Genomic DNA, 14641 nt, shown 5'->3' with positions numbered 1-14641 from the left:
TCTTTTAACCCCAGAGACCAGAACCCACCATGCTCTCCCAACATGACAATACTTAGATACCCGTCCGTAGTGACACTGGCCTCTAAAATCATATCCCTCTCGGGGTTTTGTTCATAAGATTCTACAAAGTAGTGCATCCATATCTTGGACCGCTTTCCTGCAGTACCCAGCTTTCCACAAATGCTAGAAAACCTATAAACATCTTTTTTTTCTTTTTTTTTTTTTTTTTTAATTTCAGAACAAGGCCTAACAAGTGCAAGTGTTGCATTACCTAACACTTAGGAACTGAAACCTTTTGTAGGTTATTGCTTGAAGCTCATGAGAGGACCCAGAAATATATTTAAAAAAAAAAAAAGGGGGGGGGGGGTGGAGGGGGATTTACAAAGTTTTAGAAGTATCATGACCCACATTTCAGCTAGGAAACCAAGATGTAGATCTACTCAATGAGAAGCTGGCATAAGGCAGATGGCCTTCTACTCCCAGAAACCAAAAGACAGGAAGACCAATTTGAACCCTCCTTTAAGTAACTACTAAAGACACAGAGTCCAGATAAGCCTTTTGCATTAATATAAATTCAATATAGAATAGAAAAAAAAAAGTACACAAAATAATCTATTTGCAAGTAGTATAAATTGAAGCTGCTCCTCAGAAAATTCTGAAAAAAAAAATGCAAAGCCAGCTGAAATACTACAAAGATTCTCCAATAGTCTTAAACTCATACACATAAGACACATGAAGTTCATTCATTATTTTGATCTGTTTTTATTACACAGGGATTAAAAGTGAAGACCTGGCCTAAGATAGGCAAGGGAAGGGAAGACAGTAATTAATGCACAGGATTTTAATCTGGATTTTAGTAAGAATTCACATGATGTCACCTCTTGAGAGATTATTAACCACGATCTTTCATCTTTTACAAAACAGGCCTGCTTTTTCTTCAATAACACCCCCTTTGCAATGGCTGTGATACAGTTGTTTTCTTTTCATCTTAAAGATGCTTTCCCTCTCCACTTTCATACACTACATACCGAAGCTGCATAAAGGACTGAGAGAGCACTGTATCTCAACCTTTAAAGCAGGGCAACATTGCAGAAAACATAACATTCAGCCTGGCAGGAATATTTTCTTTATATGACAAACAGCTGAGCTGAACAGAAGCACCTGGAGTTTTCACCCCAAGAAAAATAGCTCAAAACTAATTTTTTTTTTTTTTTTTTTGGGGGGGGGGGGGGCGACACGACTGTCTTCAGTTAAAACTATCACACTTTTTTTTCAGTCATTAGGGTCTGCAAAACAGGTTTCTTAACACCTGCCTCCTCCCCAAAATTACACTAACAGCTTAAAATTATGCATGAAGACATTGCTTCTTTATAACTTCTGAGAATTTATGATTCAGTGATCTAAAAACAGTTAGCAACCATCCAGCAGATACAGTCTCCCTTCATATGCACCTAGTTCAAGCTATTTTCCACTCAAAGTTTGGTAAGGTTGCCCTGAGCTGTGTTTCTCTGGCAATACTATTATCTTGAGATCACATCCTGTGTTGGGAGATTTTTCCCTCTGCTGGCCACCATAAAGACTTGCTCCTAGACTTTTGTGACAAGTGGTGTCCTATGCAGTCTTCCCGCTAGGTCCTAACAATCTTGTATATGCAGTCCGTGAAAATGAATCAAAGCAGTCATCTGGTTCAATAAAGATATTACCAGTTCATTCAAAATGCTACCTCCATCTGCAGAAGTTTAGAAAGACAGAGCCACAGAACACAGATGACTCAGACCTCTTCAGCAAGTTTAAGGATTCTTGTGAGCTTCTTCAGTGTGTTTTTATAAACAGATGCTCATTTCTGAGCATTTCACACTAAAAATAACTTCAGAAGAACTCAAAACCAGCTAGCCTTAATTTGACTATGAGGAAACAGGTATACAGATTTTAGAGTCTTCAAGCACCAAGTATTTAAAATATGCTTTTTTTAGAACACAAAGAGAAAATAGACTATACACTAGAACTCTGCCCACCTTGGAGATAGACCACTTAGTCAAAACTATGGTGAACATTCCTTTTATGCAACAGTGAGAAAAAGCGTCTTAGAAGAATAAGAAGGAATGAGAGAGGTTCTACTAACAGTTTAGATCACATACACCATCTCGTTATGATGGCATTTCACCAAATTCAAAAGGGGATAAAGAGGATCAGTGCTAAGAAAGCAATTTATTATTTAAATTTTTGATTCTCTGGTACACTGTTTCCTCTTTCAGCCCTTCATTTCTATATATAATTCATGAAAAAGTTTGCAGACCCTTACTTTTAAGAAGAGACTTTAAAAAAATATTTTAAATCATTTTACATAATCATATTTCTCTAGCTCTACCTCTTTATTCCCATGTGCACACAATTTCTTCTGCTCTTCCCCTCTCCTTATAGTGACTCAGCATTGCTGAGGTATTCAGGCCTAATCCCACAAACTATCCATATGGCTTGTATTCTTCTGGCCACTATAATGAAGTTCCACGGAACTACTGAAATAGTAGTCTACTGAATAATATCCATAGTTAGGGAGTATATCCACATCGTATGACTATAAATGGTGTATTAAGGCTGACAAGAAAATACAGGTTAAAGGATGTATGGTTCCAAGAACAGTAAAAAAAAGAAAAAAAAAAGGTATTTTTCTTCCTCAACTGTCCACTATGTATGTATATAAGGTCATCACATTTGTCTTTGCTTTTTTCATGTGCTAAAAATCAATCCTAAATATAGGTTTCTTTCTTCACCAACTATAAAGGTATTTTGGTTATTTATTTTTATTACCAATATGGGAGACAGCAAAATCTTGCAAGTAGGACTTATTACAATACAGCATTTATTTTTATTCTGGGAAAGGATAAAAGCAGTACTAAAAAATCCCCCACCCCAAAAAAAACCCAAAACAAAACCAAAATCCCTCATGTATCTTTCACAATCCAACTGTATTCTGTTTTCTTTATGGGTTGTTTTCCTTTTACATCCTAGGCAGACTTCCCCCCTCCTCCCCCCAAGTTATTGCTCTACAGAGACAATTATAGTGAATGTTAAACAGAACAACCAAAATATTTGTTATTATGTTATTGGTAAAATAGATAGAAGGGCAAAGAAATGACTTCATGCAAGGAAAGACACAAGATACAAGCTGGGGCCGGGGGGGAAGGCCTCTATGGCACTCTGGAAGCAAGACATGCAAAAATCAATCCAGACAAGGAATATAATCAACCCTTTCCTTCAACTAAATAGATCAAAGCAGTAGAATTTTCATGCTAGAAGAATGAAGTCAACATAATGTTACTCTCCACGAAGCCCCAAGCTTAAAGAACCCTTCTGTAGTAAAAACTGCAGCGTTAGCATTCCCTACATTTAAAAGGGACACAGTGAGTAGAAAGGAGATCCACTTTACACAATACTCAGCAGCAAGCATACCCAAGGAAATCAATACCAATTCTGTCAGCACTGATTTCTGCAGAGCTTTACCCCAACGGGTAGATATAAGGTAGGGCATAGGAAGGATAGGCAACAGCGGGCAATGTTCTCGTGAGCAATGCTGGGTAAGTAAAGAGATTGGCAGACGTTCTCCTCTGTGGATTCCCAAGGAAAAACTCATGTAGAAACATGGAGGAAGCACTATTCCCAAAGGCAGGTCTGCAAGCACTTGCAAATTCCTTTCTTCCCACACCCCTCTTCCCAAGAGGGCAACAGAATGTCCCTAGTGTTTAAGTTTCTTTAAAGAGTGGTCTCACTTTAAAGGGGTATTAATTCCAAATGTAGCATTCTCTTCAGTAGCCCCATTTCCCAACAATTGAACAGTTTTTCTGTGCCATCCGTAATATATTGCTGTATTCAGATGCATCCAAAGGTACATCCTGGCATCCAAGTTCAATAAGCTAGGAAGCAACCTTTCTTCCTGTTAAAACATCAAAACTATACAACTATCTCATCCTTTTTTCACAGATTATACAGTCCCTCCATACTAATTCCACATCTGAAATGGCACACAGTCAATATCAACAAAAGCACATATAATGCATAATAAATTCACTTTCTAAAATTTCAAAAGAAATGCAATTCAATAGGTAGGAACGCCATTATAGCTAAGTCCTTCAGTAGTATCATACACACTGATCTGCTTTGCTGTCTCTCTTCAATCTGTCTCTACCATGGCAATCTCTTCCTATACAAACTATCTTTACCTTCACTTCACCATTTTAACCTGAGGGAAGAAGTTAATTTTTTTAAATAAAAATTTATGAAAATAGGATGGAATGATTTTAAAGGGTGCCTCCTAAGTGATACAGTTTAGAATAGGTTTACTTCTTTATCAAGTTATTTCACAAAACCAAAGTTTGTTCAATCCCATGCAATTTCAGAAAAAAAAAATTACTATCTGCATCTACACAAAATTAAATACTAGATCTTGTCATTAAAAATGAAAAATGCAGGTATTATTTGACAAAAACTGGTAACACTTTACAGTGGTCTTCACTGGTCATACACTGGCAGGAAACCAATACTGCATTTATTAGGTAGTGCATGATACACTCAAAGCCAAGTAACTCATGCTGTAAGTTCAGGTTTCTAAAGAAACTCCCTATCTAGACATTTCTGCAGTCTAGAACTATTTTGGAAAAAGCATTTTGTTGATGATGGTATACCATAAGTCAAGACACCGAAATCTATGATGCTCAGACAAGTCAACTCTGCATAATTCCTATTCGTTTTATCTCCAGTTCAGCTTCTGAACCATCCTGAAATTCAAAATAATTATTTTTTAAATTAACACAAGGGAAATTACATTCTTGTTTAATTACATGTCCTCCTTTAATTCCTAAAAATGGTGGTAAGGACCACCATTAAGTCTCCAAGATCTACATCAGCAGCATTATAATGAATATAACATTCACACACAGTTCCACATCACATATTGCCATTTTGAAAATTCTGCAGATGAGCCTCTTTTTACCCTACCTTGTCATGTTTCTGCTGGTGCCTTGCCCTAGTATCCAGGATATGGTAAGGGGTTTCAGAGTCTCTGTTGATGTAATAGATTAGTCTTGAAGGCAGTGCGATTTCTTTCTGGATTGCATTGCTGTAGCTGTTATTTTTACTGCTACTGCTTTTATTCTGTTGAAATGTATTCTCTTCACCTGCCAGTACTCCCTCCATACCGCCTGCCGTTTCATTCCAATGCAGGTCTGAGGAAGAAAGATATGTCAACCATAAATTAGATGGCAGAATGTGTTTATTTCCATAAAAAAAGCTACATATTTAGCTTGCACTATTCTAATATTTTACGAATCACTCAAGCAAACAAAAAGATAGTTTACTCATTGAGCTAGATCCGATTCATTTTTCACACATAAAATGGTTTCAGAAATAACATTACTTATTTAAATGCATATACATTTTCATATGCAGTCACGGATTATAAATATTTTAATGCCTCTCAACCTCCAAGAGGAAAAAAAACCCCAACTTAATGGCTGTGTAGCCTACACCCTCTTTGATATCTAAGTTCTCTTCTCTGTTGGAGACACACAGACACAGAAAACGAAATATACATCTACAAAAGTCTAAGAATACTCCCCATTTTCCTAAGGCAAACTGAATTCGGAAGAAGTTTTCTACCTCTCTCTTTTAACTTTGACAAGAGCCTTTTTCTTCAGTGACAGCTTTTCAGATTAAATCCTGTATCCTTCCTCATTAAAATTTCAAGATACAGTCAATCAACAAGCTATGTAACAATAACGGTAATAACATGATGCACAAACCAATTATATTCAGCATTCCACATGTCATCTAAATGCAATCAAAAGCAAATAAACAAAAAGCACACACAAAAATCCAACCCCAAACAGATTAGCTTCCCAGTCAGATCCCCGTACACATGCATCCTAACACACACAAAAACCACCTAAGCCTTTTTTGTCGCATACCTCACCAGCGTATTTCTACACAGACCATCCTCTAAAGCACTGCAGCACTGGCTTCAGAAGATCAGAGGGGGATACCTCACATTTCTCACTTTTGTAAGAAGCAAGCAAGCCAAGAAAACATTTTCTGAGCCCCATTTTTCTACACGCCGAAGCAGACACGTACACAAAGCTGGAAGGGGCGGAGAAAGAAATCGTTCAGGAGGAATGGATGTTATCGAGGCTTATCACCCGGGGGGAGGCAGGGGGGCCGGGGGAGGACGGGGACCGAGAAGCAGCCGACACCTCACGCCCACGAACACACACACAGGCGCACAACCCGCCATACTCACCGGCGGCCGCTGCAGCCGCGCGGGCCCGGGGGCAGAAGGCGCCATGGAGGAGCAGGAGCAGCGAGACGAGGCGGCCGAGGAGCGGCAGGAGCGTGGGGCGGCAGGCGGCGGAGGAGGAGCGGCGGCCGCAGCGAGGCTGCCGCAGGGAGATGCTGCCGGGCGGCTTCATGGCTCATAGCGCCCCGGGGCGGCGCGGGGGGCGGCCGGCCGGGGGGGTCAGCGCGGCGCCCTCGCCCCCGATGGGCTGTGCCCGGGGGAGGGCGGGGGGGGCCCGGCCGGGCAGCGGGCGGAGGCGCGGCAGAGCGGCTCCCCGCGGCGGCACCCGCCCGTCTGGCTCCTCTCTCCGCCGTTACGGGAGACCGTTACCTCAGCGCGAGGGCGGGCGGGTAGCGGCGCGCGCGCACCTTCCCCTCCGCACCCTCCCCGCCCGCCTCCAGCCGCTAACCCCACGGCGGGCGCAGGCGCGCCGACCTCGTCCCACGGCGGGCGCGTGGGTTGGGGCGGGGCCGCGCGGCCGCTGTCCCTTGTGCTGCTGCCGCCGGCGGGGCGGAGAGCGCGACGCCCCCGCGCCCCCTCAGGTGCGCGCCGCGGCAGGGCACGCCGCCTCCCCCTCGCGCGACGGGTGGCGACGCGCGCCGAGCGGGCCGGGGTGCTGCCGCCCGTCCCCCCGCCCCCGGCGCGGTGACCGCCGGCAGCCGGGCGCACAGCTGCCGGCCGGCCCCGGAGCGCGGGGGAAGGCCGCGGCGGTCAGGGCCTCCGCGCTGCCCGCGGGGGCGGGCGGCGCCTCGGGCTGCCCGGACGAGTTGTAACGTGCACCTGGGGCGGGCAGAGAGCGAGTACGCCGCTGCCCGAAGGCGCTAACGCAGAGAAACCCGCTCCTGCAGCGTGCGCGATCGCAAGAAGCGGAGTTCGGAAATACTCGAGTTATTGTAGGAACTTCACGCGGAGTGAAATTGCTTTGAGAAGGAGCAGCAGCCCTGAGCAAGGCTCGGAAGGGGCTTTGGAGACGGGAAGAAGCCGCCCCGGGTCAGTCCGTTCCCCGGGGAGCAGAGGCAGGCCCCTCTCCTCTGCCTGTGCACAGACGAGGGACGCGAGCCGTTTCACAGCTCGGCAGGCCTCCGGCGCTGCAGAGGGCCGCCAGCGGCCCTTCCCGTGAACCCTGCCCCCGAAATCTCCTCGTGCTCCAAGCGTTGTGCGGAGCTTCGGGCTCCCCTCCGCTCCCTCCCAGCGCCTCTAGCCAACAGAGCGGTTGCTTGCATCTCCCCCCTTTTCTCTGCTTTAGTCCCCGTGATCCGTGCGGCCTTACTGACTGCAGCCAACCCGCAATGAAGCGGTTGTGGAGGCGAGAACCAGACGTTGCCAGAAGAGCGTACGTGTATTCACAAAGAGAATGGATGTGTGTGCAATAAACAAAGAGGAGCACTGCGGGAAGGCGCACAATCATACTGTGACCTGGTGGAAATCTGCTCTGGTGTGCCGTGTTCAGCAGCAGGCAGTCTGGACCACGAACAGAAGTATTAGTGCGTTTCTGTACAGCGAGTAGTGTCTCTCATGCTTCAGTGTGCCTGGGGTGAACCAGCTGTATGAAGAATATTTGCAAAGATAAGAATAACTTCGGAGAGGTACAAGAAGATTAATCTGCTGCTTTGTATTCATTCCGTGGCTTCGGGAGCCAGAAAACCTGGAAGCTGAGTTCAGAGACAAGTTTAGATATTGAGTTCTTAGTGCACATTTTGCCCGGCAGACTTCTAATACCCAAGAACAGATATATTTTGTTTTGGTGCAGGTCTCACCACTGAGGAAATAAAGATGTTTCTCCTTCTTGTCTGGATATTGCTTTTTATTTGTCAGGTTACTCCTTCTAATCGGAGTCTGCGTACCACATGGATTTCCAGAAAGATAGGCATTTTCTCTGCTTCACGTCATTTTCCTTAGATTCCAGACTGAATTCATCATCATTGTTAATTTAGAAAGTATAAGCAATTTCACAAATCATTACCATGCAGACTTCCTCATAGCAGTAGTGTTACTACTTTTAAAAAAAATTAATTCTGAATTGTCACGCTGGTCGAATAGGTGTTACCTGTGGAAGCTCAAAATCTAAGCATGTAACAGCAGACAAACACATAGAAGACACAGACCCATAGGATGACTGAGGTGTGAAAAATAACAGAAATTATGCCCTGGCTGTGTCCCCTCCCAACTTCTTGTGCCCCTCCAGCCTTCTTGCCGGATGGGCGTGAGAAGCTGAAAAATCGTGGACTTTAGACTGAACACTACTTAGCAACAACTGAAAACATCAGTGTTATCAACATTCTTCTCATACCAAACGCAAAAACATAGCTCCGTACCAGCTACTAGGAAGACAATTAACTCTATCCCAGCTGAAACCAGGACACTGGGTCTAGGGAGAAAGCTGTACCAGTTTTCTATATAAAATTGTCTTCCTTGATGCTCACATTCCTAGACACTTTCCATGCAGCCCACCTAGCTCAGCTGTTCCTCATCATTAGATATCACTAGAACATTTCAACCAACAGCAGCTCCCCTTTCTCCCCATAAACATATAAACAGATCAAAGGACCAGTTATATCAGTGCATCTAGATCTTAAATAAATAAATACAATTTAAAAAAATATTTTAGGACCAAAGAACAAAAGGCTAGAATGAGCACACAAATAAAAAAATAAAATCCAGAGACTAACTTTCACCACACAACAAAAAAAACCAAGTCTAGCAACAATGGATTCTAGAAGCCTCTGCTCTCTAAAACTATCAGTTCTTATTTCTGGTGTCCAGATTTTGAGAGGAGAAAATAATGATTGCTTCTTTCTGCAAAGGTTGTCTAGGGCAAAGATTTTCTAAAGTTCCTTTAACAAGTCTGCAGCAGAAGTAATCACCTGAATAACCACCTGAAGCAGACCTGCCTAGTCTCCCAGTCCCTGATGGGCACGTAACTCAAGCTGTGTTTCATAAACCTGCTAAAAACCTTCAGGTGGTTGTGGGCAGTTCACAGAGCATAAGTGGCTCAAGACTAAATACCCCACTAGGAAAAACAGCTGCTTTTTTTAAAAAAACTTCTTTTATCTTTGAAAGACACTATGAAATAATCCCAGATAGATTGCACTGCAGACGTCTGAAAACAAAATACCGGAAGTGTGGATTATCATAGCAACATCTGTATCCAGTGAAAGAAATTGAAATACCTAAGTCAGAGGCATGCAGGAAACTACTTATAGCCGGTGTCTCAAGACTGGCTAGGGAGCAAAGGCATACTAGACAAGGTATGCTATACACATGCTTTCATTCTGGGTGATAAATAAACTTCACATCATATCTCCACATGATCGCCCAGAGCTTTTAAATTCATTGCTCCTTTATCAGGATGGGGCCAGTGAGCACATGGGATGAAATTTTGTGATGCTGCAATTCAAATCAAAAAGGCTTCAGATGCAAAACCGCTGATAGGAGTGTTGGCTGTTCATATTAACAGCCAGCCAGGAAATATTAGTCCAGGCTCTGTAAACCTAGTGGTAAAGATACAACCGTCCAACACAATCACCTGGAAAAAAAAAGAAAAAAAAAGTCAGTGTATCCCTTGGCTTGGCCAAGTCTCTATGTAGAATATGTTTTTAAAGAACTTGCTCCTTACCAAGGCATAAATAATTGTGCTCACTCAGCAAGGTCAATATAAGACTGTGTCTTACTAGGAAGTAAAGAAAACTTCTGGATTTCGACAGTAGTCTCTTATCTAACACTTATTTCAAGATTCTAATTAGGTCCTGTAAGAAATGAGCAGGTGGAGTATTCCTGGACGTTCCTCATATAGACAAACTCTTTACCAGTTTAATAGAAAGAGGAGTATTACTGTTGCAGACGGAATATGAAGGAGACAAGTTCAGGACATACAAACACGGATAACTAATTTATAAACAAGTCTTTGCAAGGATGCCATAGGAACCCTGGCTACCAAGTTTACAACAGTGGTGATCATTACAGAAGAGTAAACTGCAATATCAAATACTTAGTTTAATAGGAGGTTAAACATAGGAAGACTGGCATAGTTACTTTGGTAATAACAGGCGATACCAGCTGGGCAGCTCAAGACTGGCCTTGGGTGATGAAGGAAGGGAACAGGCAGCACAAACAGCAGAGTAGAAGCAGCCATTGTTGAACTCTGCTATCAGGTGAGTGCAGTAGTCAAGTGTGATTATGATTTATCAATATTACTAGCAGGCTCAGCCATAGGCCAAGGTCTCGCTGTGCTCTGTGCTGTACAGACACAGGACAAAATGACAGATCCGTTAGAGAAATTTCCTTTTGATTTGCAATAGCAAATAACTCAGCCAGTGCTGTAAATAACAGAAAAATATAACAGCTCTAGGAGGGGTACCAAGCACACTGCAGGTCTAAAAAGCGGTAATTACACGGTGGACATTGAAGAACAACAGAACCCTATTAGTTGGCACATAACTAATCCACACAACCTATAATTTGCATGCAAAGCAAGGTGGTAGCCATTCTCTGTTTCTCAATAGGGGGTTAACAGCTAAGACAAAGCTGTACTGAAACTTCATGTCACTCATGTATTCTTACTTTATATCATATACAGTGTAAGTATGGATAATTTATACTTAGAAGAAACCTGGGAAATGCAATCAACAATGCACTGCATTAGTATAACTTTTTTTTTAATCACACATTTGAACACTCACTGATTCTCCATGTTCAGCTATTCTCAAAGAGCTCCTCAGTCATTGGTGTGAAAGAGAATAATTTTATATGAAAGGCTGTTAAATTTTATTTTTTTTTTTAATAATGTGACCATCTCTTGCTACACATCCCACCACATAACAGCCCAGCAGCAACCCAGCATTTGGTCAGAAAAATAAGTACTTTTCATTTATTCTGTTTCTTTTAGCTTCTTTAAATACCTTTTAGCAACTGGGAAAAAAGAAAGCGTAAATGTCACACTAATGCGACAAACACGTAAGACCGATTCATGAAACAGAGCTGTGGCTCTAGATTCTTCTGAAGCAAGCACCACTTTCCAAACTGTAGATTTAACTGAACAGGGTTTCCATTGCTCTTCATTTTTCTTTATTTCAACATCACACTCTTCAGAGGAAGAGCTTTCTCCTGCTATTTAGTCCATAGCTCAACAGAGCCCTAAACCCAGCTTTCCTCTCTGTGTACAATAGTGGAACAACGCACAATATTGGGCACAACACTGTTTTAAACACAGTAATATTATAAAACAGAATACAGTAAAAACGTCCCTTTTCCATCAGAACTATCACTCGTTTACCAAGCTCCACATGCACACCAGCATTGAGCTGCTCCTCTCACCAGTAGTACTACAGAAATGAACTCTTTTGTGAGTACCATATGTCACAGCACTACAAGTTAGAATATACACAGTAATTAGGATACACTTGCCAGCCCCCTCCCCTCAACACTGTGAAATATTAATGGTAAGGTCAAGTGAAGAAAATAAGATGATGAAAACAACATATCTCACCAACATTCCACAAGGAAGGGAGGTGAACACAGCTGTGCTGGTAACAGCCCATGAGTCACGTTTTATTAATTGCAGTTCAATTTATATCCAGGTGAAACTTAGCATCAGTAATCTTCTTTTGACTTCAGGAAAAATTTATTTTGAATAAGCTGCACCATACTCTAATTTCATTTTTAACTCGCTGTGTACTCTGGTGTAATTAACTAAGCATTCATAGCCAAAGGATTTTACAAGTTGTTTAGTAGGATTCCTCAGCAATGTTTAAACAACTGCATGTAAGTCATTGTATACAAGATACTGCAGTAAGGTATTTTTGCTGTCAATGGAAATATTATGATACTAAAGGCTCCAATTATTCACCATATTGTCCAATTTATTAATAAGAGACAGAGAAGCAGCAGAAACATGCTGGTCAGTGGTGCTGTCTAGAACACATTTGTCAGCTGTTCTGACATGGATATACTTAGCAAGTAAAACATATGCCACCAGCAGGAAAAAAAAATGCTGCTCTTCTAATAGGCAAGCACTTCCAACTGTGGCTGTGACATCAGCCTACTCCTTGCTAGCTCATTTCACTCTTGTGAGTTAAAATGTAAAAATAGCGTCAAGAAAGAAAGACAAGGTGGCGGGGAAAATCTTACTTAAATATGTACTTTGTTTTATATTTCCTTCAAACTAAATACATGTTCACATCCTAAGGACTTGCCACAGCTGATCAAATACTTCCAAGTGGTAGGTTCTAAAAAAGCTAGACTGCAGCTATTCCAGTATGACTTTGCAAAGGGGAGGGAAGATATCCTCACTCTTTCCCTGACCCACTTGCATGTGCACAGGGGAGAAAAGGGCTGCGAGGGATCTCTTGAGTCACCAAGTTCAGCCCCCAGCTACCACTGGCTATTCCATCGCACAGTTCCTTTCATACATTGCATTTAAAAGTAATTAGGCTTTTTGCCCTTCTACTACCACTGGATGGCTGTTCCAGAAGCTCATTGTTAGAATCACTAAGTAAATCCTCCTACTTCCCAGCCTAAATTTGTCCTTGCCTCACAGAAACCCATTTGTTCTTGTGCCAGTGCTAGCATTAATAGCTCATTCCCCCTGCTGGTAGAAAGGACCAGACTCTCAATGCTTACAGCATCTAAGCCCAAACGATGGGTGAAAATTTCATGAGACTGTAGTTGAAAACATTAAGGGTGTTATCTTCAGCACAGAGATGCCCAGAATAACAAAGACTGCATTAGCCTGAGAAGCAGAAGGAATATGGCCATGCCAGTACAATGCATGCTTGAGCTACTAAACCTCCCTGGGAAAAGGAACTTCCTAGCTACAGCTACTACTACTTGGAAGCTGGTTCAAGGGGCATGGACACGCAGCATTTAAAGGTGTTACAGTTGCTTTTCTTATGTTCAGCCAAAAATAAAAATAAAAAATTCTTACTCCACTAATTTGCTGAGGCTGCTGCTCAGGTAAGAGACTTCTACACAGTCTTGCATTCAGCAGAGAGACCTGTGCTGATGCTGCTGCCATCACTGCTGTCATCCTATGCTATAAAAGGTAGGTGAAAATGCTGAAAAGCAGCAATGTTAGTCAGATGTGGAAAATCCTGGCGTTTCCATAAAATGCAGCTCTACAAAATGGGGGGGGGGGGGGTGGGATAGAAACTGCTATTTCCAGTTAGGCATCCTTCCTTTTCTCCATAGACAAACTTTGACCAGTTTCCAAGCTCCTTACCTAATTAGGCATAGGGATGAATCAGACATGAAACACACACCATCCTGAAAGATTCTTATTTGAGGATGTATCTAGGATTTGGCACTGATTCCTCTAGAGAGCCTAAAACATTTAACCATCATTTCTCTAGAGACATGGTCTGAATTGTTAAGAAAAATCAGTGCAAAGTATTATCAAAGTGTTGCACTGAAGTCCTAGGGTGTCCCCGACACATTTGAGTTAATAAAATATATTTTTTGTCACATAAATAACTTTCAGTATTGGATGTGGATCACAGATTGGTGTGTTAACATCACGCCCACCAAAGACCTTCTAAACTAATTTCCTTACAAGTTTGATATACAACCAAAGTCCTCTTTCAGCTTCTCCCCACCAATCAGTCTGGGCCTATGGATTCCCAAATTTTAAAGAGGTCAGTCACAGATCTGGTGATTCTCATGACCCATCTGCCAAAGATAGCATCTGGTAATGTCATCATAGATGTTTTGTAACATTGCATCAAAATTATGCACATATCCCAGTGAATGCTTTGCATAATTTCTGCTGTTAATTCCTTGAGCAGATTCTTGCTTCCTAAGGAAGCTCCAGTAAATTTTCAATCTCCCAAAGGACGGAAAGAATCGCAGCCCAATAATATTTTCCTAGTTTACTAGACTCGAACTGCCAGAGCCATAATGCAGCAGATACTTCAGGGGATTACTACTTCTGCTTTGTCAGCATGGTACAAAGCCAAATAAGACCCAAACAGTCTTTCCTGATGTAGTATGCACCCCTCAGTCTTCTTGCTAATTTTCTGGACAAAAATCTCAGCCACAAATCTCTAGAGCACAAAAAAACCCCAAGTCCTCACAACCACAGAAGTGGATACTCCTTTCTCACACCCACAGGAGCCCCACACAGCCTGACCATGTGGACTGTCATGTCGAGAACTTGCACCTGGGGGATGTGAAATTATGCCCTTTACCCAGATGCTTCCATTCTTCCTCTCGCCCACATGAACTCACAATTAGTCACCCTTCAAAGATCTTATTATTTCTCTATGTGCATATGTTCCCTGTGATTTTCTGGAGTTGCTTATCCCACTGGTTAACTGTATGTTC

At 42.4% G+C, this 14641-nt stretch overlaps 1 protein-coding gene across 12 annotated transcripts in view; it reads right to left on the bottom strand.

The window, feature by feature from the left end:
• The window catches only part of ADAM23 (ADAM metallopeptidase domain 23), an 82947-nt gene extending 75858 nt beyond the window's left edge, over positions 1 to 7089 (bottom strand). For 6 of the 12 annotated variants that reach the window (XM_069781693.1, XM_069781695.1, XM_069781688.1 and 3 more), the window contains exons 1-2: positions 6290 to 7085; positions 4993 to 5219 (exon numbers count right to left, since the gene is read on the bottom strand). In XM_069781693.1, coding sequence (XP_069637794.1) covers positions 4993 to 5219; positions 6290 to 6458 — 396 coding nt within the window. In that variant the 5' untranslated portion in view covers positions 6459 to 7085. Of the gene's footprint in view, positions 1 to 4992; positions 5220 to 5960; positions 6096 to 6289 lie in introns of those variants that run through there. The other 6 variants (XM_069781692.1, XM_069781697.1, XM_069781689.1 and 3 more) reach the window with 5 other exon arrangements.
• Between the last annotated feature and the right edge of the window lie 7552 nt (positions 7090 to 14641).

The sequence above is a fragment of the Haliaeetus albicilla genome, chromosome 4 (assembly GCF_947461875.1).
Source record: "Haliaeetus albicilla chromosome 4, bHalAlb1.1, whole genome shotgun sequence".
In the NCBI taxonomy this organism is placed as follows: domain Eukaryota; kingdom Metazoa; phylum Chordata; class Aves; order Accipitriformes; family Accipitridae; genus Haliaeetus; species Haliaeetus albicilla.
This window is presented reverse-complemented; position numbering and strand designations above follow the sequence as displayed.